The sequence below is a fragment of the Aspergillus bombycis genome, assembly GCF_001792695.1.
Source record: "Aspergillus bombycis strain NRRL26010 chromosome Unknown contig00027, whole genome shotgun sequence".
NCBI classification, from domain to species: domain Eukaryota; kingdom Fungi; phylum Ascomycota; class Eurotiomycetes; order Eurotiales; family Aspergillaceae; genus Aspergillus; species Aspergillus bombycis.
Window position 1 is genome coordinate 232,579 of NW_019170029.1, and position 27,453 is coordinate 260,031.

Consider the following 27,453-nt stretch of genomic DNA (forward strand, 5'->3'; position numbering starts at 1 on the left):
GGTGGCCATTCCTCATGTCCGAGAGAATATTTCCTCTCCGCAAAAACATCGTTGGTTTCCCTGGTGCCAACGATGGATTGGACCGCTGCCGAACACGAGAGTGGGGTAACGCAGAATCATCAGCACAGAATGCAGGCCGAGGATCATGATTCTTTTACAAGAGAGGTTCAAAAACTTCCACCACCGCCGGCCGCCAATGCGGGTGCGCAGAACTCATCCGACCCGGCGGATGAACAGGGTTGGCCACAGCGTGTGTTGAATGAGATGAAAGATATGCTACTTCTTCTCAGCCCCGACGGTAAGATCTTATATGCATCGCCATCTTGCAAATCCATCACCGGCTACGACGCAGACCAACTACAGCAGAACGTCTTGGAGCGCTTTATACACAATGATGATAAGACCCTATTTGCCGAGGAGATGAAAGAGTGTATCACAACGACTCGTCCAGTGTATTGCCATTTCCGGTTTCGCAAGAAAGACAACAATAGCAATACATCTTGTCTCTTGGAGGCACATGGCCACCCGCATATGGAAATTTCCGAGCCGAACGATAATTCTGAAAATCAAGATCAAGATTGCATTGGCGTTTTTCTTCTGTGCCGACCTTATCCCACGAGGGGCTCTCAGCTGGTCGACTCATTTCTGGAGCATAAAATCGAGAACGTGCGACTCAACCAGCGCATAGCACAGCTAAGGCAGGAAGAGGAGGAAGACCTGGCATCGGGCCAACAGCTATATCCAGGCGACTCCACGGGCGATTCCACCTCCCGCCACAATTCCTATTCAAGCCGATCCCATTCCAATCAGTCGTCGTTCCGCGAAACCACTGGGTCTGGTGATGAGAACGAGTCATCTGACACACTCACAAATGATGATCCCGACTCCCGGTCGTACCTGGAGAATGTCGCTGACAGACTTGCCCAAGCGGAGGACATGTCTCATATTGAGGGAATCGAGATGCTGACGGGTCTACACTACGGTGATGGTGAACGTTCCCAGGGACTCAGTACTGGCATTCGCCAGGGTCGCCTCATCCACTATGATATGGAATCTGCCAAGCTAGACCAGCAGGCCCGCGTCATCCAGGACAGCGATCGAAAGAAAAGACAGAAAGGTGAATATATGTGTAGCGATTGTGGAACCTCAGACTCTCCTGAGTGGAGAAAAGGACCTGAGGGACCCAAGACTCTGTGTAATGCATGCGGATGTAAGTCGCCAGCCCATACACCCTTTCTTTCTCTTCGTCGCAAGTATCCAGACTAATAGCATATCCAGTACGCTGGGCCAAAAAGGAAAAGAAACGACAAGATCAAATTTAGCCACCACCACTACGTGGAATCGGCAACACTTGTAACATTGTACTCCTCGTTCCTGCATTGCGAAACATGTTCCTGCGGCGATACCCCCCTGCATTTTGCTCCGTCCTGCTATTTCTTTTTCGTGAGCAATGTATATCCTGGCTTTGTTCGATGGTGACGGCAATTTTTTTCCAGCGGTTGTGCTGTGGGAGAGTTATGCATGGTCCAAGTTTTGGTACTTAAGAGACTTATGGATAAGTAAGGCTCTCTTCCGGTTTACTATCCTTTTTTGTATTCAATCAGCTATGGCAGGTGCTCTTGTCGCGATAATGGTATAATGAACAGATGACAGCTAGAAAATCAACATGAACAGAAAAGGTCCAAACATAATACGTGAGCACTCATGAGTTCCCCTTGCAAGTGCCCCAACGGGGACTAAAAAAACACCCGGTTCATGCAAATCAATCGCTAAGCGGGAATTGAAATAGAAATATAAGTGGCTCTCATATGACCGTGTAGGTATTAGATTTTCAAGGGCAGTTTTACAAACTTCCAAGTACATTCACACCTTGGCCGCCTTCTTAGGAGGTGGCGGAAAGTACATCTGAGGTTGATTTCCCGGTGCCAAGGTTTCCGATGACTCTTGCTGTGTTGGTGGACGAGGGTTTGGTGTGCTGAAATGGTCCCGGAGCGGAAGGTCTGACGATCCATTCCCGAAGGTACTGAAGTCAGGGCTTCGTGACGACATGGTAGGCATCATCTGCGTAGCACTCCCTGAAGGCAGCGCGGGACTCATCATGGGGAACGTTCGGGGGGTCTTGAGAACCATATCTTCGTACTCCTTCATGGTTCTCTTTTCTTCACGGCGTTCGTCGCGCTCTGCCTTTTCATCCTCGGTCAAGAAGCAGGAGTGGGCGCTCACGATAATTTCGACAAAATAAAGAACACTATGAATAATATATCAGTTAATTAGGGCTAAGAGACAAAATATTCATTTTAATGTTAGGTACCACCCACATGATAATGATACTAAACCCAAAGAGCGCCTTGGCTTGTCGGCAATATCCGATATTATCTTTATTCGAAGCAACGCTGCATGACTTCGTAAGATACCATGGCGGGCCTGATTGTAGATGCTTAGGATCCGACTTGTCAGAACCAGCTTGATAACTGGCCGACACGATATATACTATGAACAGTCCCACGTGGACGAACACTGACAAAGGCGGGTAAAATATCCGTAGGATATGGAGAGGGAGTTTGGTTATCAAAATGAAAGTGCTCAAAACACCAAGGACTAGATTGTAATTCGTTATGCTACAACGCTGTTAGTGATTGTCGCATGATTCAGGCCGAATCATTGTAAGGTAAAGGATGAATACATACAAAGAGCCCCAGACCATAGGAACTTTATAGGGCCTATAATTCGCGGCAGCATAGAGAATCTCATCGGGAGAACTGTTGAAGCCATTATCTGCTCCATCTTGCCATAATTTGGTCCGGTATAGATCATGGGAAGCAATTCCAGTGAATGTGAGAATGACAATAGTAATGGGAAGCTCAATAGCCATCAGAATATAAAAAAGGTTATGTTTGCGCCATTTTCGTGGTAAGTAAGCCATGATGCCGATTGTATACTTGTTTCCGCGAAGGCACAAGTTCCCGTGGTCGGTGGATCAGTGGCGTATACAATGTAGGTAGAGAATTTGCGCTGTGAGCTTGTGTCCTTGAACAGTTACGCTGTGGCCAGACCGGCTGGCTGGGCATTCAACTCAGTCGCATCGGACGGCCAAACACATAAAGCACAAAGAGACAGGAGGAAGACAGCAATCAGAGAAAGGTTTGGAGGATCAGCCGGGACGAAGCCGCCGTAAATATGGAGTAGAGCGCTCCCAGGTCGCCTGGGCCAACCTCTATGGCCCATGGCGAGGATCAGAAGAGGGGCACTAGCACCTCGAGTCGGCGACAAAACTCCAAAGAAACTCTAGAGCAACGCAAGTTGACTGTTTCCTAGAGATGCATCTGGCCAATGCTTGCCGCCAGGGAAGCGCCAACACCAGCCGGGGCTCGGGTGCTCATCACCAATAAGATGGCTAAAGTGGAAGATTGGCTGCCGGCCGTCACACACTAGGCCGTGTGATGGAGATATTGATCTGCATGGTTGAGCAACAGACTGACACCACTGGCTAGTCTGTGAATATGTCCGTAGTGCCGCAGGGATTCATAGTTTCCTTCGGCTGTCCTGTGAGAGAGCAAAGCGCTGGAGTGGGGAGTCTAAACATTATCCAGTGTGCTTCTGTGATTCCACGTGCATAACAAAACCAGGCGTGAGGGAAGACACCAGGTATCCAAAGATCGTGCTCATTTCTTGCTTCATTTGAGAATATTTTATGGTAACAACATTTTCTGACATAGAAGTAAGTGAAAAGGATGAAAGGTGGGTTTAATGTAATCTAGAGTTAAAAGCGTCTGTATTGTATGTATTAGTAACAAAGCGTCATTGAATGTAAATGTCACTTGACCTCCAAAGTTCGACATCAACCCACATCTTTTCCTATCACACATCTCTACAGGGATTTGAAAAAGAGGAACTTAAATGCTCCAGTACCAATCATACCAAATGCGCTCCTAAGTGGGTATATCTCTTTACTAGATACCACATGCGACCCCTCCAACTCTTGCGTTGCCGCCAACTCCATAAGCCACCGCCCAACCTCAACCTGTTGCATAAGCGCCGTCCGTCGGTGATTCGGCACGAAATGAGCTCCCTGGCCAGTAAAAAGACGTCGGTGCCTCATAAATTGCGCACCGCAGCAGAACCCCGGCAAAATATTCTGTACAATGTGCGGCTATCACATATCGAAGAGGTCAATCCTACCATACGGCTGCTGCACTTGACCATCCCTCCGCGGGTGCAAGCTCTAGAGGAACCAAATCAGGATGACGAAGAGGTATAATATCTTCAATTAATTATTACTTTCCAATCAATTAGTTCTGTCACGGATGTAGCAACGGTTCTCCGACACTGATACTTGGGTCCTACCAAGTTGTCCATGTTCTCAAGAGCCACAGCTACTTGGAGCATATACTAACACCATAACAGTCTGATCAACCTCAGCCATTCACCTTCACCCCTGGTCAATGGCTAGATGTGCACATTCCGTCTATATCCGACGCCGGGGGTTTTAGTATCACCTCAACGCCAGCAGATGCTGAACCCCTCCCCTCTCTACAGCCCACGGCGGAGTCACTTGCCGTGGAAGACGAGGAAACAGGTCTACCTCCGGTAGACCCAAGAGGCAGAGACCCGTACGTCGAACTAGCCGTGCAAAAGGCACTCTCCAATCCCGCCAGTGCCTGGCTTTGGAAACCCAAAAATGAAATTCTGGGAAAGGAGCTCTGCATCCGAGTCGGAGGCAGCTTCGTCTGGCCTCCTCCATCCGGGATAGACCTCGAAAAGGTCAAGAACGTGGTTCTTATCGCTGGGGGAGTGGGTATCAAGTAAGTCCCCAGCGCTACTGACTGCAACATGGAATATATATCCAGTATACTCCAATATCAACATGCTAACCAAAACACAAGTCCATTAATCTCCATCCTCTCACATTTAAATAACAATGCCGACGAGACCCCAGCTTCACATCACCCTTTTAATATCCACTTTCTCTATTCTACTAAACTCCCAACAGCAACAGCCCAAGAGGCTCCTGAATCCGTCTTAGATCAGATCCTCTTCCTCTCTCGTCTCCGTCAGATCAGTCGTTCCCAGTCTCAGTCTCATCGGTTACGCATAACTCTCGATCTGTTTGTTACCAGCTTACGAGATGCATCGTCTCCACTTCTACTAGAACAGCCCGATGACTTGAGTATTCACCCACGGAGGATCAATCAGGGTGATCTGCGTACGGCTCTTGCTGGCCCGAATGGAGATATCCAGCCTGAGGAGACAGTTTGTTATGTGTGCGGTCCGCCTGCGATGACTGATGAGTTTGTCGCTGCTCTTCGAGATCTCATAGGCGATGCAAGTGACCGTGTTTTCTTCGAGAAATGGTGGTAGGGAGCTTATAGATAATCAATACCACTTTTAAGCCCACTATACGACCACCTATGAAATATCTAAAGAGGTTCATTAACCCATGAGAAACCTACACAGCGCTCTTAAGAACATGGATGGTGGTGCGGATATGTATGAAAGGCAAGTAGCAAACAAAGAATAGCATTCTTTTGATAATTCCTTTGGTCCCGTTCCCCGCGAAGCAAAACTCCCCAGCCGACGCCCTCCAGAGCCAGCATATGTTGACGTCCTCACACTATATAAAGATAATATAAACAACACAAGAGTAGAATGTAAAAGAGTGGGGGATAGAAAGAAACAGAGGGCATGCCAGCATTGATAATGATATGTTGTAAGGTTTAGACCACTCAGTCAAAGAAGCTGAGGGGCAACAGGTTTTTTTCTCAAATCCAGAATGTGAAAAGCACTGTGGATGTTCATCTTTTCACGACAGTCCTCTTACGGCACCACCGTCAACTATCATCTGTTCATCAATCTTGGCCTCTGTTTCGCCGTACTCAAGTCGCTTATAAGTCATAACACGCCCTGCATTCATGTCAAAGTCGAAGAACCTCACACGCCGGACATAATCTTTATAGCCTCCATAGCCTCCGAATCCAACGCCTCCTCCATAACACATCCAGAGCGACGGCTTTTCGTCTTTGTTATTGTTAAGCATGCAGTAGTCATTGACGTGGTCACTACAAGTCCATTCATTAGTAACAAAGACATCACAGATTGGGCAAAACAAGTTTGAACTTACTGCCCACAGCTAACAAAAAGGATACCCTCCTCTTCGAGTGCATCCTTGAACCCTGAATTGAATCCTGGAGCGGTCGGGGGCTCGTCCCAATTGCCAATGAACAGGTTATTTGGGTCACGGTATTCGGGCAACGGAATATGAATGAATGCCATGTTCATGTGCATGTACGCATATTCATGATGTTTACTCTTAAGGCCCTGGGCAGTGTTCTTGAACCAGCGAATCTGGTTGGGTTTGATCCAGTCATAACCTCGAAATTGTCGTTCATCTGGCGAATACGAATGCGAATCAAGAAGATAAAGAGTCAAAGCTGAGTGTGCGCTAGTACCACGACCAAGAACCTCGACGATGTAGTTACCAACACCGTCAATATCCTCGGGGCCAGCCGACGACAATGAATACGGCAGTTGCTCTAACATGGCCATAAGCTCCGACCGGTTGAGATTGCCTTCGTCGTCATGGTTGCCAAAAATAGCTGCATAGGGGATTTTGCGATCCACGAGCAGCTTGACAGACTTGAAAAGCGCACTTTGTGCATCCTTAGAGGTTTCGCCATTTACCTGATCGCCAGTGAGGACCACCATATCGGGCTTCTCTTCATCAAGGAGCCTCTCCACAAACTCGAGTGTCCGCGGGTCGGCCTCACACTTCTGGCCAGGAACAGGTTCCGCTGGGATAGGGTCACGGCACAATCCAAGACCGGTGCTCAAATGCAAATCAGCCAGCTGCATAATCTTAAAGCGACCATGTTCATTGATCCTGGGGATTGGTTTTTTCATCTTCTGCGGATCTCCCCTCTGAACACTGATACGGGCTTCCAACTCCTCCGTCCGACTATCTAGCAGCAGTGGCGTATCTCTGACCTCCCAGCCAATCCGCGGATCCACCGCATCGGCACCGAAAAGGACATCGACTAAGGTGATCGCAGTCTGCGAATCACTCGCGTGGCGCTTGGCTGTTCGTCTCAGCCAAATGCCACCTGGTCTCGGTTCCCACGTGGCTTCGTCTTTCTCCCCATCCTTAGTATCTTCAGTGGTCTCTGGAACAAGCCGACTAATCTTCAAATCGATCACAACTTTGTCCGTAGGAAGTAGGTCCTCCTCCCTTTTCCGTTCAAATTGGACAAAGGCGGTGGACGTCCAACCCGTGCGCAAATAAAGATCCTTGTCGACTTGCGTCCATGATTGCGAAATGGGTTTGCATTTGGAGAAGGGATTGATATACGAGCACGATGTTATAGTGACATCTGTAACGACGAGTCCTGAATAGTGCGAAGGGAGGTGGCCATGAATAGCGGCAGGTAGGACGCGAAACCGGTTATCTAGAGTTACGACGAAAACCAGTATACAAACAGCAAATACTGCGAGTTGTACACCCGCGCGAACCTATAAGACGAAAGGTTAGACACCCAAACATCGCACACAAGCTATAGAAACCGATGTGAGGGACCATACAAATCGGCGTGTCATGTTGGTAGTGAAAACCCCTGGCAAGTTCCAAATCGATGAAAAACTGCCGAGCGCTGAAGCATGATGAAGTATAGCAAGCCGCAAAAGAAGAGTTGGGGCTCGCCACAGAGAAGACCTAACACTAGGTCATCTCAAGGGGCCGTAAAATGGAGGATAAAGCAATTCAACTGGAGCCGAAATTCCCCCGTATTTTGAAGGTCGCCGCAAATCCCGCCAAGTCTAGAAGGCGGTCACGCCCACCGTGACTGAGCCGATCAAAGCCCTGTGGGTCCGTGGGCCGGTCATCAGTGGCCAGACGTCTAATATTAGGAAATTACTATGAATCAGGGTGCTCACTATCTCATGGTTATACAACGGCAGATTTAGTATCTATGGGGCTCTCTCTCTATGTATATTTATAAATCTAACGGCCTCCCTGTTAGCACAGGCAGATATCTATCCTTAGTTTCCCTCTTTGTGGACGGTTTCAAGTCCTTCCTGGGCCACCTTCTTGATCGTGACCTTGCCGCTCAGGATATCTTTCGTTGTGGCGAGGATTGAGGACCAGCTCTCAAAGACGGCGAAAGGTGTGCCTTGACGCTCACAATAGGTCACCAGATCTAGGAATAGTCAGCTCACTGAAGAGGATGGAAAAAAGCAATAAGAAAACCCTAAAGAAAAAACACGCACCCCTTCCTTTCTTAGCAAACAAAAGATCGGTCTCCGAAGCAGCAGACAAGTCTGAGACGCCGTCTCCCGCATACAACAGGGTCGGGCGCACGTTGTCCGGCAGAGCGGCATAGGGTTTAATCTCCAAGGATTTGTCGTGGCCGAAATGGCTATCATCATGATACTTAATCTGCCAGCCACCCTCAGTGTTAATATCCTTGCCATCGCGGCTTTCCACATCGTTGGCGACAATAACAAGGTGGTCATCGGGCTTATGTCCTAGCAGAGTTTCGAAAAGGGCGCTAATAACCGGGGTCATGCCGGATGACAATACTACAATTGGCACATTGTTTTCTTTGGACCAGTGGTAGAATTCGATAAAGTATGGATCGAGCTGCATGTTCTTTTTCAATTGCTCGATGCATTCATTGAAGGGAACCTTGACGCTGTCTAGCATGTCGCGGAAGGCATCACTAACAGCAGATGGGTTAATAGACTGTGCCTCGAGGAGATTACCTATACCGTGATACTTACCGAAAGCTAACTTTGTTCTCCAAGACGTCCAGGTTCCCTTGACGACGTTTTTCTTGTCCATAACCGAGGTTGTCAGTCTAGGTCAAGGCCAATTAGCTCGGAGTCCTGTAACTGGTTCTGGGAAGACGAGTACCAAAAAGTCATTGCTGTCCTGGAGTGTAATGGTCCCGTCAAAGTCCGTGAAGAAGATGATCTTGGGGTTAGTCCTCATATAAGGGAGATTTGAAGCGCTCATGGTGACGGTGTGGGAGTGATTACACGGAGAAAAGCTGTTTTAAGAGAAGCGACGGTGAAAACAGGGAATACCTGGGTAGATGTATGTTTTTTTTTTTAGAAAAAAAGAGATAGGAATAGAAATAATCTGGAAGGGAAGTAAAGCTAAAAGGATACGGCATTCATTGTTATCCCACCGGTGAAGAGGAAAAGGAAGAGACGCCAGGACAAGAACCCCGCGATGTGGCTATACTCGATCTGTTTAGTAGTAGTTCAGCCATCGTTCAGTGTTTAAAGTTGCCTGATTGAACAAATGTGGTGCCTGAGCGGCCGTTCACTATTATTTAGTACGGAGTAAACCGCACTAAACCAGTTTCTGGGAATTATGCGGAGTAAAAAAAGAGAGAAATTTACCCGTTGATGTAATATCTTGATATCACGCTATCTGATTTATGGGGCCTGTTTTTTTTTTTGGGGTCCCTTCACTTTTAGCCGAACCGAAGACGGATTCTGGGAAGAGAACATCAGATCCAGTCTATAAGATCTTCCCACGTCATACAGCCATTTGAATCCAATTGAGATTGAATGGCTCGTATGCTTCAATCGCTGCGGCGAGCCTTGGGACTGACTTCTCCCAAGCCAGTCCCAACGTTCCGGAGGTCTATCGATACAGATTTCTCCTTTTTTCGAGGTATGCTTCTTCTCCACGGCCCCGTCGCATTGCTACGTTCGCCCTTAATAACCAAATTGGAATGATTAGAGGGAGACCGAGCCATCGTCCATGGCAAAACCCCATCGTTGACGAAACCCTTGCAGCAGGGTCAGAAAACAGATCTCCGGCGTGGGTACCTAGAGCATAACAACATCATCGGTCGGCGAGTCCGCGAGCGAATTCAGGCGCAGAAAGGTCAGCACAACCTCAGTTGGTCAAACGGACATGAAAAAGACAAATCAAAGCCTAACATCATTTCCCACCCTGATTACAGGCCCTGAATATCGACTCACACTCCCTACGCTGGACGAATATGTTGCCCTAACGCCTCGCTTGGTAACACCGGTATGAATGCGATCTTTCACCATTGACAGCTCCGCTGCTGCCCAGATGGTTAATACTGTGCCGGTAGATCTACGCCGCGGACGCCAATCTCATCGTTTCCCTACTCGATATCCACGTAGCGCCTCCAGCAGAAGGAGAAGAATACGCTCAACGGCCTCTCGAAATCCTCGAGTCCGGAACTGGTCATGGTTCCCTAACACTGCACCTGGCGCGCGCAATTCAAGCCGCAAACCCAACACCCCCGCCGCTACCAGCTCCATCCCAAATCCAATACCTCCAAGGCCGACCCGTACGACCGGACGAGGAACCAGAAGGGAAGAACAAAGAAAGCACCCCCAATAACGAAACACCCGTCGACCCAACCCAACAACAATGGGATGCCTGGCGGACTCAACGCAGAGCCATAATCCATACCGTGGACGTATCTCCAAAATTCTCCGCCCTTGCCGAGAAAACTGTCCGCGGGTTCCGACGGGGTCTCTATGCAGGCAACGTTGATTTCTACGTGGGCCACGTCGAAAACTGGATAGCAGAGCAGAAACGACTTCGCACCCCAACTAGTCTTCTATCGCTAACGCAGAAAACGGCCGACCCGTTCCTCTCATATGCGATTCTGGACATGCCAGCCGCGCACCAGCGCATCCCCCACGTGGCCCCGATCCTGAAGGAAAACGGCGTTCTCGCTGTCTTCATGCCCAGTATCACCCAGATCGGCGATTGCGTGGACCTGATCCGTCGGCAGAAGTTGCCATTCATCCTAGAGAAGGTCGTTGAGCTTGGCCCCGGCATCAGTAGTGGACGTCAATGGGACGTCCGCTTTGCGGTGAAGAAGTCTCGTGCGGATCCCTCGTCATGGACTGAGTCCTCTGAAACGAGCGAAGGGTCTGTCCAGCAGGATCGAGAGGCTCTTGACGAAGGTTCCGTGGAGAGTGTCTCTACCCCTGAGGAAGCGCCCAAGGACGAAGATAGTGTGCTTGTTTGCCGGCCGAAGGTCGGATCCCGTATAGTAGGTGGAGGGTTTGTTGGAATATGGAGACGGATAGAGGATTCCCAGAAACAGTGAATCGCTTTTAGTTTGGATACCCCCGTTTGTAACATCAACCACTGCTGTATTATATCAAGGACTCGTGTAAAGATAGATGCATCTACGTCCCTTAACAAAAGCTCGTCTCTATGCTTGATTGCTAGCAATATTCCAAATATCAAATGAGCCACTGTTTAATATATCAAGAAAAATTTACCTCGACATCGAGCATCCATAGTACACTTATAGGCAGTCCTCTACTCACCTGGAGACGCTGTGTAAGGCCTCAGGGCTATATGAAAACAAGCGATCAAAGAGAAACCCCCATTCGCCTAAGAATGAAATCATTGCAAAGAAGAGAAACATCTTCATGACCCAACTACTCCAAGCCAGGTGACCTTCAGCCCCTCAACACCAAGTATGGAAGAAAAAACCACAGATGTGAGTAGAAATTCGACACGAGGGAAAGAGTAAGATCCTAGCACATGTAATGAGAAAGATATGAAACAGCCGCGCCGTTGAAAGCTACTTTCCAAGAAAATGATACGCAGGTTCAATTGCATGAACGCCTTCTGGCGACAGCAATGACAACAGATAAGACTCACAAGAATGTTAAAGGAGGAAATGAGCAAAGAAAAAGCACTAGACGAACACCACAGACACGTGAAAAGCCCCCAAAGATTCCGAGATAACAAGACAAACCGGCTACGCAAACACCAGTCTCGTAAGATTCAGCATGCACCGTCCCTCAATTCCGTTGCGGTCCAAAATCCGCCTCCACCACCTTTCCCTTTTTCCCTTTAACAACAAACTCCGCAAATAATGCGATATGATCACTAGGAAAATGAAAGTTAGGGAACCCGGGAACCTTCTGTAGATAGTCCTTGTCCACCTCGCCGAGTAACGCCGAAACATGAAGCGTGTTCGATGTAAACCAGACATAATCCAGAATATCCTTAAAATCAGGTGTATAGTTCGTGAAACTCAACTCGCCGATCGAGTTGTATGCGGATTTCAACTTGAACGGGTGGGTCATACCAACCCGGCTCAAGTTTCCGTAAAGTCGCTTCTCAAGATCCGGATGCGCTTCCGATAGCCGTCCATTCGCAATCAGGTTGTACGCCGCTGACCCAGGCGATGAGTTGAAATCTCCACACATGAAAAGAGGGATTTGATCGCCACTGGTATACTCCACGGATGGAGCGGGTTCCGGTGGAGTTTGCGCTTCACCACCTTCCGCTTCTGAAAAGCGGAATGCCGTCTTGTCGGTGCACGCAGGCCACTTTGCGTACGTCTCGGAGAGCTTCGTGATCTCTTCCATCAAAATAGCTGTCTGGATCAACTTGACATCCTTGAAGGCCGGGTCCCAATAGAGATGGGCGTTCACAACGATGAACCGCGAGCCCGTTAGCCTGTTTTCAAGGAAGACAACAACTGCAATGTGATCCTTCTGCCATAATCTGTTGTAGATATCATCCTGACCCTTAGCATCAGGTCTCCGTACTGCCGTCTGGCCAAAGTTGATCATCTGCTTGTCAAGAAGAATAAATTTGGTCCCCTTAAAGAAGGTGGCACAGCCATCGACAGACTTGGCTTCTTCCTCCTGCATGCCCATTGCTCTTCCTCGAGGCCAATACACACCCTTGTACCCGTTGTAGGCCAATTGTTCTCTGAAATAACCGTTGTAACTACCTTGATCTACTTCCTGAAGGCAAACGATATCCGAGTCGTGAGACCTTAGCTCGCTAAGGATGAGATCTCTTCTAAACTCCCATGATAGGGCACGAGAAGGGGTATATCCGAAGTGGGACTGTGTTGCAGATGAATCGCACAGTGCGTTGTGGGAAAGGACGGTGATCTTCTCAGCGGAGGTGCCTGCAGTCTCATCAAGAATAACCCAATCTCTGTCCGGAGGAGGGGGGTTTTCTAAGGCACATTCGTTAGCATCAATATACACTAGACTTTCCATTGACAGTATTGAATGATTTCACAAACCTGGCATTTCTTCCCTCAGATACTTTATCAGAGCTCTGGTACCCTCCTTCATAATCTGAGACTTCAGAATATCGTTCAATGGGTTTCCCTCAATGCCCAAAGTGTCCAACCGGTAAAGGTATCCCATTTCGTAAGGAAGCGTGCGAATATTGTTATCGAACAGGTAAAACTTCTTCAGGCTCGTAAGCATGCCGATCTCCTCGGGAAGTTCGGTGAGGTCATTGCCCGAGAGATCCAGGTGTTCCAGTTTCCGCAGCTGGCCAATTGTCTGGGGTAGCGCCTTCAGTTTGTTGTGGTTTAGGTACAGTTCTTTCAGGAAATCGTAACTGAACAAAGACGTGGAGAGTGCCCGGAGTCCTTGTCCGCCGAAATCGAGGGCATACCAGCCCTGCCTTGGGGATGCTTTTACTTTCGTCAGTCCCTTCTTCACATCACCTCCGTTCTCCTGGGGTTCAGGCTGACTGGGAGCGATCTGAATGCCCTTCGTCTGTTGAGCGACGGCGCGGGCATAGTAATGCGGGGAACTCGCCTGCCGCGATTCAGCGGCCAGCTGAAGCTGTTGTTGCCAATGTTCATTCATGGATTCATCGATATCTTCGTCAACGTTAGCATGAGCCCCATTTTGCATGTGGCTCGGGGTAAAGTGGGGAGTAGCGGCAGCCAACGCCCCGCTGGAGAAGTTGTGCTGGTGGTTGATATTGTGGGAGGCTTGGTTGTGGTGTGTGTGATGATGAGCTTGCTGTGCAGGGTGGGGATGGTGACTCTGGGATTGAAACTTCGGCATCTGCATGCCGAAGCGTTGGTGAGCCTGGCCGCCATTCATCAGGACATGCTGCCCTTGGTGCGTCTGACTGTACATGGTGAATGGGTTGAGCGCAGCTGCCTGACCAAGGGGAGGAGATCGTGAAGGCGATGGTGTGTCGTGGCTAAATTTCAGTCTTCCAGTCGGAGAATTCGTCCCGTTCCGGGCAAGGTGTCGTTGATGAGAAGGTTGTTGTTGTTGTTGTTGCGTTTGAAAGAAGAACTGCCCGGCCCCAGGCTGCTGGAACCTGTAGGTACCATCTGCCATTTACCGTGGCAGATGAGACCGTGAGTTATTTGCTTGAGGGGGGGATTTGGGGAAAGTGAGGATCAGCGACGCTGGAGACAGAGCAGTGGCAGGAGAGAGAGGAGGAGTCGGGGACCGGGTTCGTTCTCTCCTTCTCTTCAACATGGGGTCCTGAAGCGGAACCGCCCCGAAACAAGGTGTCTCTCTGGAAATCACAACCGCAGCAATTCCACTACAAAATTGTCTGCTGTCAATCTCAGTCGCAACCGAAGGTCTTGAAGTCTCACAGGTGACGTACGGTCGAACGATAGGGGCCGGCGTCGGACGAGCGAGTCAGAGCAACAAGTGGGGGAGGCGGTCTAGCGAGAAGCCTGGAGCGGAGTTAAACAGCGGCCCCAAGGACAATGAGGTTTAAACTATTTGACGAACGGCGCGTATAAATCGGTGAACAGATGTAACTGAGGCGCCAAAGGCTTGTGGAGATGAATCCCTCGTCGCTTTGACGCTGCGAAGTGCTTTGCATCCAAGGCGGGAGTCGCTGAGATCACGTGGTCACGGCATCCGAGGGCGTGATTCGCCGCCGCCGATCAGCCAAGACCGCTTTCAAGACGCCCGGATTTTGTTTCTTCTCAAAACTGTCGCTTTCAGCCAAATCCAGTCCTTCTCCACGAACCCATATACCACGGACGGACCAGAAGACTCTTCTTCTACCAGTCCCTTATCCATGAATTGTAGGGGTTGTTAAACAAAATTTGGTTTCTAATGATGAACAGAATCCATCTTTGAACAATGACCTTTGTTGTTCCCGGTTCCATGGACCCTACTATGAAGTCTGGAAGTGCTGACCTCGATATATCCACTTCCACCCCAATAGTCGGGTGGAACGGGCTTCATAGCTACCAGCCCTCAATATACCCTTTCTAGCCAACCAGCTCTACTTCCAAGCTGACACTACAATACATCCCAGTCTCCCATGATTTGAAAACAAAAAAAAGAAGAAAAAAACGGATGTGGGTTTATCCAACCATCAACCAACCATCACCCACTAGGGGGGGGAGGTGGCGGCGATACTAGTAGTATAGCATGGTGCTTTAATCTCCGTCTTTAAACAAAGGATGAAGTCAACTGCAACCATATTGTGTGACCTTTCCTTTCAAACTATGCAGTTAAATCTGCAAGACTCAAACGCTGACTTAGTATCAAAGCCCAATGATAAGGCCCTTCCCTTTGTTGGTCGTCGTGGTTGCCTTGGAAATTGGGTTGTCCTTTATTACCTGAACGACAGATGTCCCAAGTTCGAAGATATATTTAGCGTGCCTCACGTTCCTGCATACATGTCACAGGCAGACAGCTGATGCTAGGTCAAGAATCAACCTGCAAATGCAGATGAGTTCGAAATGGTTCCACAATCACCTTACGATCTATATTGGAATTCTAACGCCGAAGGTATCCTAGGTTGTACACCAAAATAACAGTAGAGAATACAATCAGAGGCAGTAATCGAAATCAATCTTAAGTAGTTCTACTATTAAAAAAAATTATAGACATATTCTGCTCAAAAGGACACGCAAGCATGGCCGACTATCATTTTCGAAGTGCATCATATGGCAACACAATCATCACACTGATTCCTTAAATCAAGCCATCTTCAATGGTCAGCAATGCCCGTTCTAACCTACGCCGGAACTTCTTGATCACTCATCATCGACCCTCTTCGATGCCACATAAGATCAATTTCCGCAGATATAGGCTATATCCGTCATTCCACCCTTATTCTGCCGCACTCAAGAGAGCTTAGTGCTGAGTCAAGAACGATAGCTTGATGCCAAGAAACGGCAGAGTATTGCATAACCGGTATAGAGCGGACTCTTATTTTTCCTTTGGTGGCTCCTCAAAAGTCAATTGAGGACAAGACCATGTTGAACTTACCCCTCGTCTCCCAATTCTTCTCTGCCTGAAACAACAACGTGATTTAGCCTGCCTCGATACCCCATTGCCAAAGTATCTAGGGCCTCAGGCCACCCAGTGACCCGTGCCAGCACGTGCATCGCATTTGTTCCCAGACCGGACCGCCACCCGAAATTCCCCATACGGTGGAAGTCCAATGAGGAGCATCCGGCGTATGGGGAATGTTGTCATCGATTCAATGCTCCTCCGTGTCACTTTTACCTGTTCTTGAGCGTCGCTAGAACCACTTTACATCAGCATCGGGAAGCAATGAGATCATTAAGTCAAGAAGTACGAACATTTCCCCGGTTCAAGAAAAAGCATAAAGAAACGGTTCGCCGACGCTTTCTTCTTGTATTTTTAATTCATTTCCGTTCCCTCTTGTGTTCTACCGAATCTCCACAGCTAATCAAAAGTAGCTGTAATTAGTTAGTGGCCACTATCAAAGTCTGTACCTACGTTAGCTTCTAGACCTCAACGGTGGTTGGGTGTCCGGTTCAAAAATTTCGGTTTGGTGTGACGGTTCCACTGCGACCGATTTTCAAACCGATTCTCCGATCGTCAATTCTTGAACTCTCATGCGCATGACCTGACAGATGTACTCCGTGAACTTTAAGACTGATCACAGACCAAGGGGGCTTCGGAGCTGAAACGCAAGACGAACTACGGAGTACGAGTCGTAAACAACAAGACACCCGGTGATCCATCCACGGCGGCGGTGGCGGGGTGGGTGCTCGGCTTTGCAGGGAGGCATCATGCAGGATTTCCGCCACTAGTGGACGGAGTGTCGCTCTTCTCCGTCTGTAACAGTTGTATCCGTGGTGTGAGGCAAAAATCGAAAAAAGAGACCAGTCAGTCAAGAACCACCAGCGGTGCTCGCATCGATTGACCGCCTCGGAAGAAATCATAAGGCAGAAGAATGCAAGACCGAGACCTTCCGTAACCCAATATAGAGTAGTATTGAGTAGGCTCCGTTCGTAGTGGAGTGGACAGGCCGCTTTTAGGGGTCGTGGGACGGGACTTGGCCGTGGTCTTCCTGTCACGATGCTCTTTTTTTCTTGCCCCCCCCTTCTCGCTCTCTTTTCGATCTCTCTTTCTCTCTCTTCCATGGATCATTCTCTGCGTCGGACTGCGTCCTGACATAGCTCTTTTCTTCCCTTCCCTCCTTGGACTTTCTCTTTCCGATTTCTAAGCGCCCTCGTGTTCGGTTCCAACCATAATTGTACAATGCTTTGAACTACTGACTCCTGCTGTGCACGAGAATGCAAACCATCCCTGGCAGATCCACCTTAACGCTCGACCGATGAGAACGGGGATTTTGTTTCAGAAATGGATATGATGTCAGTCAGCACGGCGGCCTTCGCCCCCGCTGCAGCTTCTGGCTCCGACCTGCATTCGATCCTAAGCTCAACCGGTCCTGCCAGAGCAGCGACGTCCACTTCCTCGCTCAATTCCCTGAATGACTACACGAACTATCCTCTCATCCGTCAGGGCGATCGCACGTACTTGCGCGACCCCGAAAGTCTGTACCCTTTACCATGCGATCTCCCGGAAATTCATCGCCAAACACTGCGCTCTCTAATGCTGCTGCGTGTTTTCGGAGGCCCTTTCTGCAACCCATACTTTGCTGATCGCCCTCCCCAGCGTATCCTCGAAATCGCATGCGGATCGGGTCTCTGGTCAAGCTTGTCTCATGACTATTTCGCCCGTCGTGGCGCTCGCAATGTTGCTTTCCACGGTATTGACCTCGTTTCCTTAGCGCCCGACTTGCGCAAAAAGGGTGTCAATTGGCAATTTAAGCGCCATGATCTACGGAAGCCTCGTTTGCCTTTCCCCGACGATTATTTCGATTTTGTCTTCATTAAGGATGCGTCGATGTGCCCCTCCAGTCCAGCACAGCAGGCGTCTGGCTTGAGCGAGCCATTGCGAGTTCTCAAACCGGGCGGTGTCCTGGAAGTATGGGACTCCGATTCGGTGTTCCGATCATTGCTCCCTAATCCTGCACCCGCTCGTAAATTAGCATCGAGAGAACAAGAAATTGCGGATGCGACCGCTACCTACACATTTTCGCCTGCCACCCCATTCACACGAGTGCAGAACAAGTTCCTTCAAGACTACAATTCTTGGGCTGAGAAAGCATTCGACCATCGCAAACTCACTGCACTACCTTGTGCCACGATTGGACTTTCCTTCAACTCCGAGGTAGACGTCTTGGAGAAAGTGGATAGCCGCCGAATTGCTATACCGCTAGGCGACTTACGATGGGAACGAGAAAGCAAGGACTCTAGCGGCGGCGCGCGCAAGCAATTAACGGCAGATCAAATGTCTATCCGGCGCACAGCTCTTTTGACCGTGATCCAGATGATCGAGGGCATGGAGCCTATCCTCATGGAGGCCAGCGGGAAGAGTAGAGATGAATGGGATAGGTGGTGGACAGCCATGATGGCCGATGTGTTCCAGAAAGGGGGCCTTGCAAACGGCGAATGTTTGGAAGTGAGTGCTTGGTGGGGTCAAAAGAAAACCCCTAGCACGAAGAAATCATAGAAGTGTCTGGTTTTTTTGGGTGGACGAGCAAAGAAAAAGCAGAAAAAGCAGAGCAGCCCGTTGCTCACTTCCTATTGGTGATACCCCATTTATGTTGATTTTCCATGTGTATACTTCGTTTCTGTCAAGGCGTGATTCCTCATTGCCTTGCTGGCCCTAATTATTTTCATAGCGCTGTTTCAACGTGCGATATCGCTTCAAGTAGTACCTGGTCATTTTTCGTTAGTATAGATGGTCAATGTTTCTCTTGGCAATTGCATGATAGATGAATAATGATAATTGACTGGAAAAAGCCTGAGACCGGAGTCTTAAACAAGCTAGCATGTTGCCATAGACTTGGTAGGCTCGCTGTGGCCGTAGATGGTGATCGAAGGTTGCTGAAGGGGCCAAAGTCAAAAAACTTAAGTTATGAGGAAAACTCACAGTGCCTCAATCTCTGTAATTCATCAGGTAAGCTACACTCAAGTTATTACCTTCTGTTGTACGGACATACCTTTCTTCACGAAATTCGCCCGTGCTATACCCTTCCGTATCTGCTCATCGTCCCTCAGATGTGCCTGGCTGGCAAACGCCTTGTGCAGTCTATTCCTAAAGTATTCATAGCCCAGTGGATAGTTACGTCCGAGAAAGAGTAACTCTATCGCTCACAAGATTAGCGCAACCCAGCATGCATCGTAGATTGAATCAGGAGGCTCAAGTAAAGCTTCTATACAAACCTTTATATATATTGATTACTTGCCGACGAAGTTCAGGATTCGTCATTGTTCACCTACTTGAGCTCGAAGGAATTGTTGAAAATTAAGATGGAAGGAAGAGGGATTGTGAAGGAGAAAGGTGTGTTGAGGATGCGGGATAAATGGGCTGCAGTTGATGTTTGTTTTACTTCGCTTGGCCGGGGCTACCCGGTGACGTCGTAGCACGGATAACAAAAACAGCAAACATCTTTATTGTACTACTACTAGTAGTAGGCTCATCCAGTAACTACCTTTTTACTACTTTATTGGCCATTACGATTGGCGAAAGTTATCTACCAGGTCGACATAACCCTAAATTCTGCTCAATGAAAGCTTGAAACATGCTGGGGAAGAGTGGTGGGGGGGAGCAAGTTCCTGAGATGCAGTCCCTGAATTTAATATTCCATCGCATGGACCAGTCAAGCTCACAGAGCCATGTTAGGGGTCTCGAATGGCGTACGGTAGAATATCGGATAGTTAGCAGGAAAATATAGTGATTACAATATCATGTCTTGGTTTCCACAGGGGATAGAAATATCCACTTCTACTGCCGAAATCTCTCTTTCTCTCTTTCTCTCTTTTGCCCCCCTTCTTTTTACTTTGTGTTTTACAACGGTAACATGGTTACTCCATGGATATGAACACACAAGCCCACCACAACCTTGTTCTCATCTGCAAACCCTACAAGGCGCCTACTGGTGAATATTACCATATTTTTCTTGCGATATCGTAAATTCCGCCTGCATAAAGCCCCCTTCATTGGCACCTGAATATCTAAAGTTGCTATATGTATATACTGCAAGCCAATTTTTCCTAGTAATATGGAAGATCCCAAACTTTTGTGACCGGGAGTATATACTGAAGTAGACTAGATTGGTTGCGGGTCTCCACACAGCTGATGGCGAAGTCCACTCTATCTTTGGAGGAAAAGATTCTGGAAGCAAAAGGAAAGATATCATTTGCAAGTCAATACGAGAAAGGGGAGAGGGGAACACTCGACAGGGATTTAAGAGAGAAGGGAACCATGTCTCAATGTGGTCCCTGCCGCGGATTTTTGACGCTTGGGTGGGTAAATTAATATATCTCCAAGGACCAACACCTTGGCTATTGATCTCGACCGAGTCAGTTGCCCCTAGAGCTGAGGAACCTTAAACCAAACCCAGTCGTTCGGCGGCAAATGTGAAACACTGACTTCTCTCGCTTAGATCCATCTCAACAGCTATCACGACGACTACCGAGAACGCGTCATGACAGTGAGGTGATCATTGCCGGATACGGTTGAAAGCCCTGACCGTTGTTCCTCATGGTATCACTGGATCCTGACTATCACTGGGGAAAATTGTAGCGCTATCCTAATCCTTATCCATCAATCAGCCCATAATGACCCCAACAGCTCCAAGGAGGATGTACCAAGAGAAGCTACCCGACTGGGCACCGTGGACGTAGGATATATACTATAAAAACTGGAATATCCTGAAGTCTGTAAAGTGCTGTGCAACTGCCATCGCTCATTCATTCATTCTTTTTTTTTTTACATCCAGTCTTTCATTTTATCTTGTCGCTCCTTCAATATGCGCTCTATTGTTCTGTCCGCACTGGCGGCGGGCCTCGCACAAGCTTACACTGTGACAAATGTTGGGTTGTTCATGTTCAAAAACATAGATCCTCTGGTGGTCCCTGGCAAATACACCAGCCATATGCATAGCTTCTTTGGCTCCGATGCTATCACTGCCAACACTAAAACATCTGAAGAGCTGCAAAAGGGCTGCTCCACGGCCAAGAACCCCAACGATTATTCGACCTACTGTAAGTATATTCGGTACCGCATGTGAATGCTGAAGCTAATGAATGCACCCAGGGGTTCCAACCCTCTACCATGTCGATGGTTCAAATTATACTGCAGTGCCCATCTTCCGATTCAGCGCCTACTATGTCGACGTCAGCAGTGCCGAGATTGCCATCCCCCAGAACATGACACTTCTCGCGGGCAATGCCACTGCTACGTCTCAGGACGGCGTGGATGGCAACGCTGGTATTCAATGGTTCTGCGACAGTCAGGCAGGAGAGGAGAAGGACGACGCAGCCTTCCCAACCGAGACGTGCAAGTACCATCTGCAGACTCTTCTCCTCTTTCCCGACTGTGCCAACCCAGACACCCTGGAGTATGCTTACTCGGCCAACCCCAATTGGGTGGATGGCTATGGTGAGAATCGTTGCCCAATTGGAATGAAGCGTATCCCTCGTCTCCGGTTCTCTATCCGCTACGACTTGCGGAAAATCCTCCCAGACGGCTGGTCCGGTAGCCCTCCCTTGGAACTCGCCTGCGGCTCCTCATACTGCAGCCACGGAGATTTCATCAACGGATGGCTTCCAGAGGCCGCAGAGAACATGGTGAAGGACGCCGCCTCCAATGACCGCGAGTATTTCCAGGTATCTGGTCCCAATGGAGCGGGCGACGAAGGTTCCTTGTGCGATGCAGAGGATGCTCAGGATAGTGACCCTACCCACGGTACCAATGATTACTGGGAGAGTGTGAAGATGATGGGTATGAGCAAGAACTCGACCCTACTGAGGAGGAGTCTGTCTCGTCGTCGTCGTCAATTTTAAGCTGGGTCTAAGACTAAACCAGAGCAGCTACCCATCACATCTTCGAATGGAGATCGCTGGCCGACATCCTGTTTCGTGTTTTGCAAACATCTCCAACTATTGTCGCTCACTTTGATGAATATAATATCAAGAGAATTACTTGGCAGATTGAGTAACAAAATTATAATAATAAATCTAGGGATCTTCACACTATTTTCAAACTACTAATCTCTCTAGACGATGTGTAAGTGGGGACGGCAAGAGTCTAGCCATTTCTCCATCTTAGTAGCTTAGCACATATTTCTCACCAGCTTGGGTTATGCCAAAAACAAAGCTGAGAAGTGAAGTGGTTTTATCATGTAGAATCAATACAATATACAATGGTCCATATGAAAGTGGATTTGGCGTTGGCGTTGGAGAAATGGCACTGTGAACCAAGAAACCTTTTACTTCCCGAATTGCCTTATATTGGGGTTGGGGACCCACCCAACCTAGGCTTACTCCACTGCTCCTATAGCCGGAGTTGCAGCCGGAGCTTTCCAAAACATCTCCAACCACTACATATTGAAGCTCAATTGCTTAAAAATGACCCCGATTCACGCAATAAGGAGGCGGTGCTTTACTGCACTTACTTCAGAATACTCGTACCTTTGTACTCGTACCCTATCGACATCAGCCTCTGCAGCACGAAATGCCGATTCATCTAAAACTGCCGCACTCCAACCCCGCAAGATCGATCCCCGATGGCTTACCATGACAAAGAGGAGATTGGGCAGATGCATGATGTTTGGCCTAAAGCCGACACAAGTTCAAGAAGCTGGGAAGATATTGCAACAGATTACGAGAGATTGGCGTGAGTTGATAGCTGGGAGTGAAGGTTACTTAACAGATGCGACAAGAAGGGGCCTGTTCCGGCAGAGTGTTGCTTGGGGAGAGATGGTAGGGCGAATATACCTTATATCTGGCATAATGTACTTGTGCTAATACAGGACATTTGATGGATCACAGGATACCATGGTAAGTTGATAGAGCTCATATCCAAACTTTGCGACCATTCGGTACATTGGCTGACTTCTTATCAGGGTATGTATAAGCGTCAATGGTGTCGTCTTCGTCGCAACTTCCAAATCCTAATTATTCTGCTTAGGCCATGTTAATAATGTCACCTACGTCCGATACGCCGAAACTGGCCGGGTATACATGACTCGCAATTTTGCCACACATATAGACCCGGCTCATAAGAAAGAATGGATGAATATTGTCGGAAATACCGGGATTGGAATCATTCTGAGGAGCATCAAGATCGATTACAAATTCGTACGACCCTCCTCAACCCCAAGTACGACATCACGTTTGCTAACAGAGAGGGTCTCCCATGTAGCCCATGAAATACCCCGACGAGGTCACGGTCTATCATAAAGTAGCACATGACCCATCTTCTCCCCATTCGCACAAAGATGCATTTCATCTGCAGGCCGTAATTATATCAGAAGCGAAGCAACGGCCAGCTGCCCGTGTCCACGAAGACCTGGTAATTTACGATTATAGGCGGGGAAAGAAGGCCGACATGCCACCATTCATGCTAGAGCAATTCAAATCCACCTGGGAGCTTCAAGAGAAGGCAAAGAAATTCTGGCAGCAGCGGATCCTCGATATCGAAGCAAGGGTGCGAACGTTGGAAATGGAGAGTTGGGATCGCGAGGACGCCGTCGAAGATACAGGGTCCGCAAAGAAATAAAATTTCCCCCGACTTGATGTGGTTCAGCGTCCATACAGTACCTTGCTTATATTTCAGCAGGATATATGTACGCAACCGCTGTACACCTGCGTATATATATCAAGTTTTGTCATTTTGTATTGTATCGTACGTACAGGGGGGCCACATGTATCCATCGGAAACGAATACGACGATACAAGATCTGTAATCTATCTTCTTCAGGTGGCGGTGTTCTTTCCGAGCCAAGAAAAAGCTTGCTCACCAAGTGGCCCAGGAGGCCTCGGTATTGTAGGTAGTAGGTTCCTGTCGGTAGCCTCCCTATATAACTAATCTAGCGCAAGTAGAACTGGAAAAAATTTTTGCTGTACAAAAAGCTCCCCAAAACCATCGATCATTACCTTAGTAGTTCCCTCTCTCCTCTGGCATTGAAATGAAAATAGTACTAGTGTTCGGCCCAGCCCCGGCCCTTGGCTCGGGCCCAAGCCGAGGAAAGACCCTTTTTCTCCCAGGGACGCCTACTGATTGGCTCCATTGGGAGAAATTTTATAATTTTATCTAATAGCGTATAGAAAACACATGTGTCAATTGCCGGCTGTGATGCCTGAAAGCAGATTTTTGCATCGTATGACAGTAGTGATACTTGATTGGGAACAATGGGTCAGACTTTTGTAGTGGATGCGCTGGAGCATCTTGAGAGGGGTGCATGCTGGAAACGTGATTCTGAGCCAGGGTTCCCTGGTCCTCAAATTGTGAAATGATCGACAGCCTAAAGCTAGTTGCGAGATGAAAGTCAAAACAGTCAGTCTGCCACCGGTCAAAAAAATGTCGGCTCTTGGCGTTTTTTTTTTTTCGGGTATGGAATGCGGTAGTGTTTCCTGTGTTCTTGATTATTGTACTGATGTGGCTGAATGGCTTATGGCGGTCTCATTCTATTATGTCTTAGAATTGTGTATTCGCTGCCTGTCTTCTCTCTTGTATTACGTGTGCCGCCATCTTGCTAATTATGCTGTCAGAAACTAGGTTGGGCTGCTTAGTTTACAGTGTATAGCAGATATATTCGGTGGTTTCCAATGACCCCCATGACTACGTATACTAGTAGCCAATTTGCTTTTATATTGATTGCTTAGTAGATTGCTTAATGCATGTTTTCCGCAACTAGAACAATGTATAATCGATTACGGATTAGGTAGGATGCATATACCTCCCTCTAGTAAGGATATTGGTTCATTACATACAACCTTACGATCGTTGATATCTAGCATACTTGTAGTATGGACCTCGTCTTGCGGGCCATTCTTTCTCACGTCATATTGCTACGAACCAGGTTCCTCCTTGATGGTAGGGCTAGCAAACCACTAAAGTCTCGACAATTAGTATATTCCCTAACATAGTAGTCAAATCAATCTACTTGCGGCCCGTAATCCAGACCATCCAGACCGGTACTAATGTTTGTCGTGGGGCCAGAAATGGAAAACTGGCCCCCTATATACCTAATAATAAGCGTATTGCTACACCAATGCGAAGATATCAGACAGATAGTAGCTGAGTTACTCCTATTGTACTCGAGAGACTAGCGCTTTTCACAGACGGTCAGATACTAGTGGTTGTGGAGATGATACTATAGTTAGTATCCTGCATCGAATATGACCGCAAAATTGTATACAATAGTGGATTATAGAGAGATGAAATCGATTGATTGATTAAGACATAGGGGAAGAATGCTGGGGCTAGGGTGTATTGTTGGGGTTGCAGAATAGTCGCTGAACCTACGGAGCCCTGGTATGCAGCTTGTCTTTGCCGAACATACTTTCTCAAGCGACAAGCTTAAATACTTAACCTTGGGCCGATGGTAGATTTACCTGCCAGGGAGAACGCTGTGATATCTTGTACATAGGATGTTTTATTATGGTCAAATATCCAACTCTGCAATACAGCAACAATACAGCTAACTTAGTAGTAATGGACAAATCAGAGCGGTATCAGTACGTATCAGGTATCATCTGACGGTCGTAGTCTTTGCGGGGCGTAATGGCCCCATCACGCCGACTATTGGTGGAAACGAGAACGAGCATCCCCTTCCGGGTATAGAACGTCGATCATCCTCAAAATTCCACCCTAATCCAACGAATAACAGAGATACCAAGACTGCCCTAAGATGCTTCACCTGACATACTGCATGCATGATCCTCCCTACGAGGCAAAGAAGAAGATTTGGGAAAGGCCACACACGACTCGGGGGGACAAATTGCGACATGAACAGCGCATTATCATATCTTGATCTCCCTTACAGAGGACATCAAGAGCTATGACGCTATAGATGGTGGAGCTTTGCCAAATCCGAACGGGTTGCCAATGGTATTGATTATACGCTGGTGTATGATGTGACCGAAGGATCCTACTGTACATTTTGGGCTAGAAGCAAAAGTATAGGTATTTATTTAGGGCATAAAATATCCTGCCGCACTTAAAAGAGACTGATTCAAAGCCAAACATTGTTCTAGGGGTCTAAGGATATTACTGCTCCATGACGATCTCATCAGCCATCCCCGCTGTGGTCACTCCTATGACGGGAGGCTTTCTTGACCCGATAATATGTGGTACGGAACGGGAAAGCCGTTAAATACCAATGGAGATATCAGGAATGATCGCCTGCGATGGACTAGCTATTCAATAAAGTTTATTCTGTACTAGACCTGGAGAACTATGTTAAAAACCTTGTGATACAGGACAGTAGATATCGTCTTGCCGCCTTTGGACAGATTACTGTATATCTGTGGAACAGCATATTTTTGAACGTAATTAGGGAGGTTAAAAGTGTACTTTTTACCTCTTATTAGTATTACTGTATATCGTTATACCCTAGGATTTGATCCTCGTACAACATACCACCGGCCAAGAGTGATCCATCCGTCTTGCCTGCCGAGACCGTAAGTTAGCCGAACATTCCGCATGTGAAGTACAGTACAATTGCTACCCACGAAAAAAGTATTCCCGTAGAGCGCCGGAAAAAAATAAAAAAGAGACAGTTATGTGGTCGTATTAGCTAAAGATCTTGATGGCTGCTTGATCGCCAAAGCCGCAAGTGTAATTTCCCTCCGCCGTTGGAGGCTTTTATTATCTAGCATTAGGCTGACCACCGACCATCAACAGATTATACGGTATTCAACCCCGCAGGAGGCCGCACACAAACGAGGAGATCGTCAGATCATCCTAGCTAATTATGTTATAATCCTAGTCCGGGTGGATAAAGATGTGATGGATTATGAATGTGCACGAGAGATGAGGGGTTTGGCAAAGCAATCGGAAGGTTATGCTGTTCTTTCGACCTATATCATTGGCGTCAACATGACCGTAGCCTGTACACGTAGCATCTGGCTTACGAGGCCACCCACAATTACAGTTCAAGATAGGTTTTGAGATCAGGCAGTCCCTCGGATCGTCCTCATCGATATTGAAGAATAATAGTAGGTACTTGTGAGCAATAGAGAGTCGTGCTACCAGAGCCTGAGAACCTCGGATGCGGTTCGGTGCTTGGGTGAGAGAATTCAATGTGGTGATTTTCAAAGTTGCCATCCGTGGCTTTGAGTTGACTTGTGGACCGAGCTTTGTTGCCATGAATCAGCCTAAGTTGATGCAGCAGACCGGGGTTGATCTACTTCATAGCCGCTAGCATTTGCAGTAAACTGTCTCGGGTATGAATTTTAGGTACATCACTGTATGTACTGGATATGAAGTGAACTTTCACTGGCATGAAAGAGCCCACATGTGGATTATTTTGAAGTAGAAGTATAGCTGTCCACCGAGGACTACGGTGTAGTA

General features: G+C 47.9%; 10 protein-coding genes across 10 annotated transcripts; 6 read left to right on the plus strand and 4 right to left on the minus strand.

The window, feature by feature from the left end:
• Window positions 1-72: 72 nt before the first annotated feature.
• Window positions 73-1,322, plus strand: ABOM_004459 (GATA transcription factor LreB; the record flags this gene model as incomplete). The annotated part of the gene is made up of 2 exons (XM_022531589.1): window positions 73-1,210; window positions 1,279-1,322. 2 exons carry the CDS (start codon window positions 73-75, stop codon window positions 1,320-1,322), a joined length of 1,182 nt encoding a protein of 393 aa, XP_022390689.1.
• A 541-nt stretch (window positions 1,323-1,863) lies between these two features.
• On the minus strand, window positions 1,864-2,923 carry ABOM_004460 (uncharacterized protein; the record flags this gene model as incomplete). The annotated part of the gene is made up of 3 exons (XM_022531590.1): window positions 1,864-2,248; window positions 2,319-2,618; window positions 2,688-2,923. The coding sequence occupies 3 exons, from the start codon at window positions 2,921-2,923 to the stop codon at window positions 1,864-1,866; spliced, it is 921 nt and encodes a 306-aa protein (XP_022390687.1).
• Window positions 2,924-3,961: 1,038 nt separating this feature from the next.
• On the plus strand, window positions 3,962-5,358 carry ABOM_004461 (FAD-dependent oxidoreductase; the record flags this gene model as incomplete). The annotated part of the gene is made up of 3 exons (XM_022531591.1): window positions 3,962-4,252; window positions 4,405-4,802; window positions 4,884-5,358. 3 exons carry the CDS (start codon window positions 3,962-3,964, stop codon window positions 5,356-5,358), a joined length of 1,164 nt encoding a protein of 387 aa, XP_022390703.1.
• A 442-nt stretch (window positions 5,359-5,800) lies between these two features.
• On the minus strand, window positions 5,801-7,587 carry ABOM_004462 (metallophosphoesterase family protein; the record flags this gene model as incomplete). Its single annotated transcript, XM_022531592.1, has 3 exons — window positions 5,801-6,056; window positions 6,119-7,503; window positions 7,573-7,587. 3 exons carry the CDS (start codon window positions 7,585-7,587, stop codon window positions 5,801-5,803), a joined length of 1,656 nt encoding a protein of 551 aa, XP_022390704.1.
• A 441-nt stretch (window positions 7,588-8,028) lies between these two features.
• ABOM_004463 (putative Phosphoserine phosphatase) lies at window positions 8,029-9,004 on the minus strand (the record flags this gene model as incomplete). The annotated part of the gene is made up of 4 exons (XM_022531593.1): window positions 8,029-8,186; window positions 8,257-8,708; window positions 8,770-8,846; window positions 8,903-9,004. The coding sequence occupies 4 exons, from the start codon at window positions 9,002-9,004 to the stop codon at window positions 8,029-8,031; spliced, it is 789 nt and encodes a 262-aa protein (XP_022390688.1).
• Window positions 9,005-9,567: 563 nt separating this feature from the next.
• ABOM_004464 (tRNA (adenine-N(1)-)-methyltransferase) lies at window positions 9,568-11,102 on the plus strand (the record flags this gene model as incomplete). Its single annotated transcript, XM_022531594.1, has 4 exons — window positions 9,568-9,673; window positions 9,743-9,904; window positions 9,969-10,039; window positions 10,107-11,102. 4 exons carry the CDS (start codon window positions 9,568-9,570, stop codon window positions 11,100-11,102), a joined length of 1,335 nt encoding a protein of 444 aa, XP_022390700.1.
• Window positions 11,103-11,811: 709 nt separating this feature from the next.
• Window positions 11,812-14,127, minus strand: ABOM_004465 (CCR4-Not complex 3'-5'-exoribonuclease subunit Ccr4; the record flags this gene model as incomplete). The annotated part of the gene is made up of 2 exons (XM_022531595.1): window positions 11,812-12,989; window positions 13,059-14,127. The coding sequence occupies 2 exons, from the start codon at window positions 14,125-14,127 to the stop codon at window positions 11,812-11,814; spliced, it is 2,247 nt and encodes a 748-aa protein (XP_022390699.1).
• Window positions 14,128-17,382: 3,255 nt separating this feature from the next.
• Window positions 17,383-18,597, plus strand: ABOM_004466 (class I SAM-dependent methyltransferase; the record flags this gene model as incomplete). Its single annotated transcript, XM_022531596.1, has 1 exon — window positions 17,383-18,597. One exon carries the CDS (start codon window positions 17,383-17,385, stop codon window positions 18,595-18,597), a length of 1,215 nt encoding a protein of 404 aa, XP_022390702.1.
• Window positions 18,598-20,902: 2,305 nt separating this feature from the next.
• ABOM_004467 (DUF1996 domain-containing protein) lies at window positions 20,903-21,938 on the plus strand (the record flags this gene model as incomplete). The annotated part of the gene is made up of 2 exons (XM_022531597.1): window positions 20,903-21,137; window positions 21,190-21,938. The coding sequence occupies 2 exons, from the start codon at window positions 20,903-20,905 to the stop codon at window positions 21,936-21,938; spliced, it is 984 nt and encodes a 327-aa protein (XP_022390701.1).
• A 564-nt stretch (window positions 21,939-22,502) lies between these two features.
• On the plus strand, window positions 22,503-23,655 carry ABOM_004468 (thioesterase family protein; the record flags this gene model as incomplete). The annotated part of the gene is made up of 5 exons (XM_022531598.1): window positions 22,503-22,856; window positions 22,926-22,934; window positions 23,000-23,012; window positions 23,065-23,234; window positions 23,299-23,655. 5 exons carry the CDS (start codon window positions 22,503-22,505, stop codon window positions 23,653-23,655), a joined length of 903 nt encoding a protein of 300 aa, XP_022390716.1.
• Between the last annotated feature and the right edge of the window lie 3,798 nt (window positions 23,656-27,453).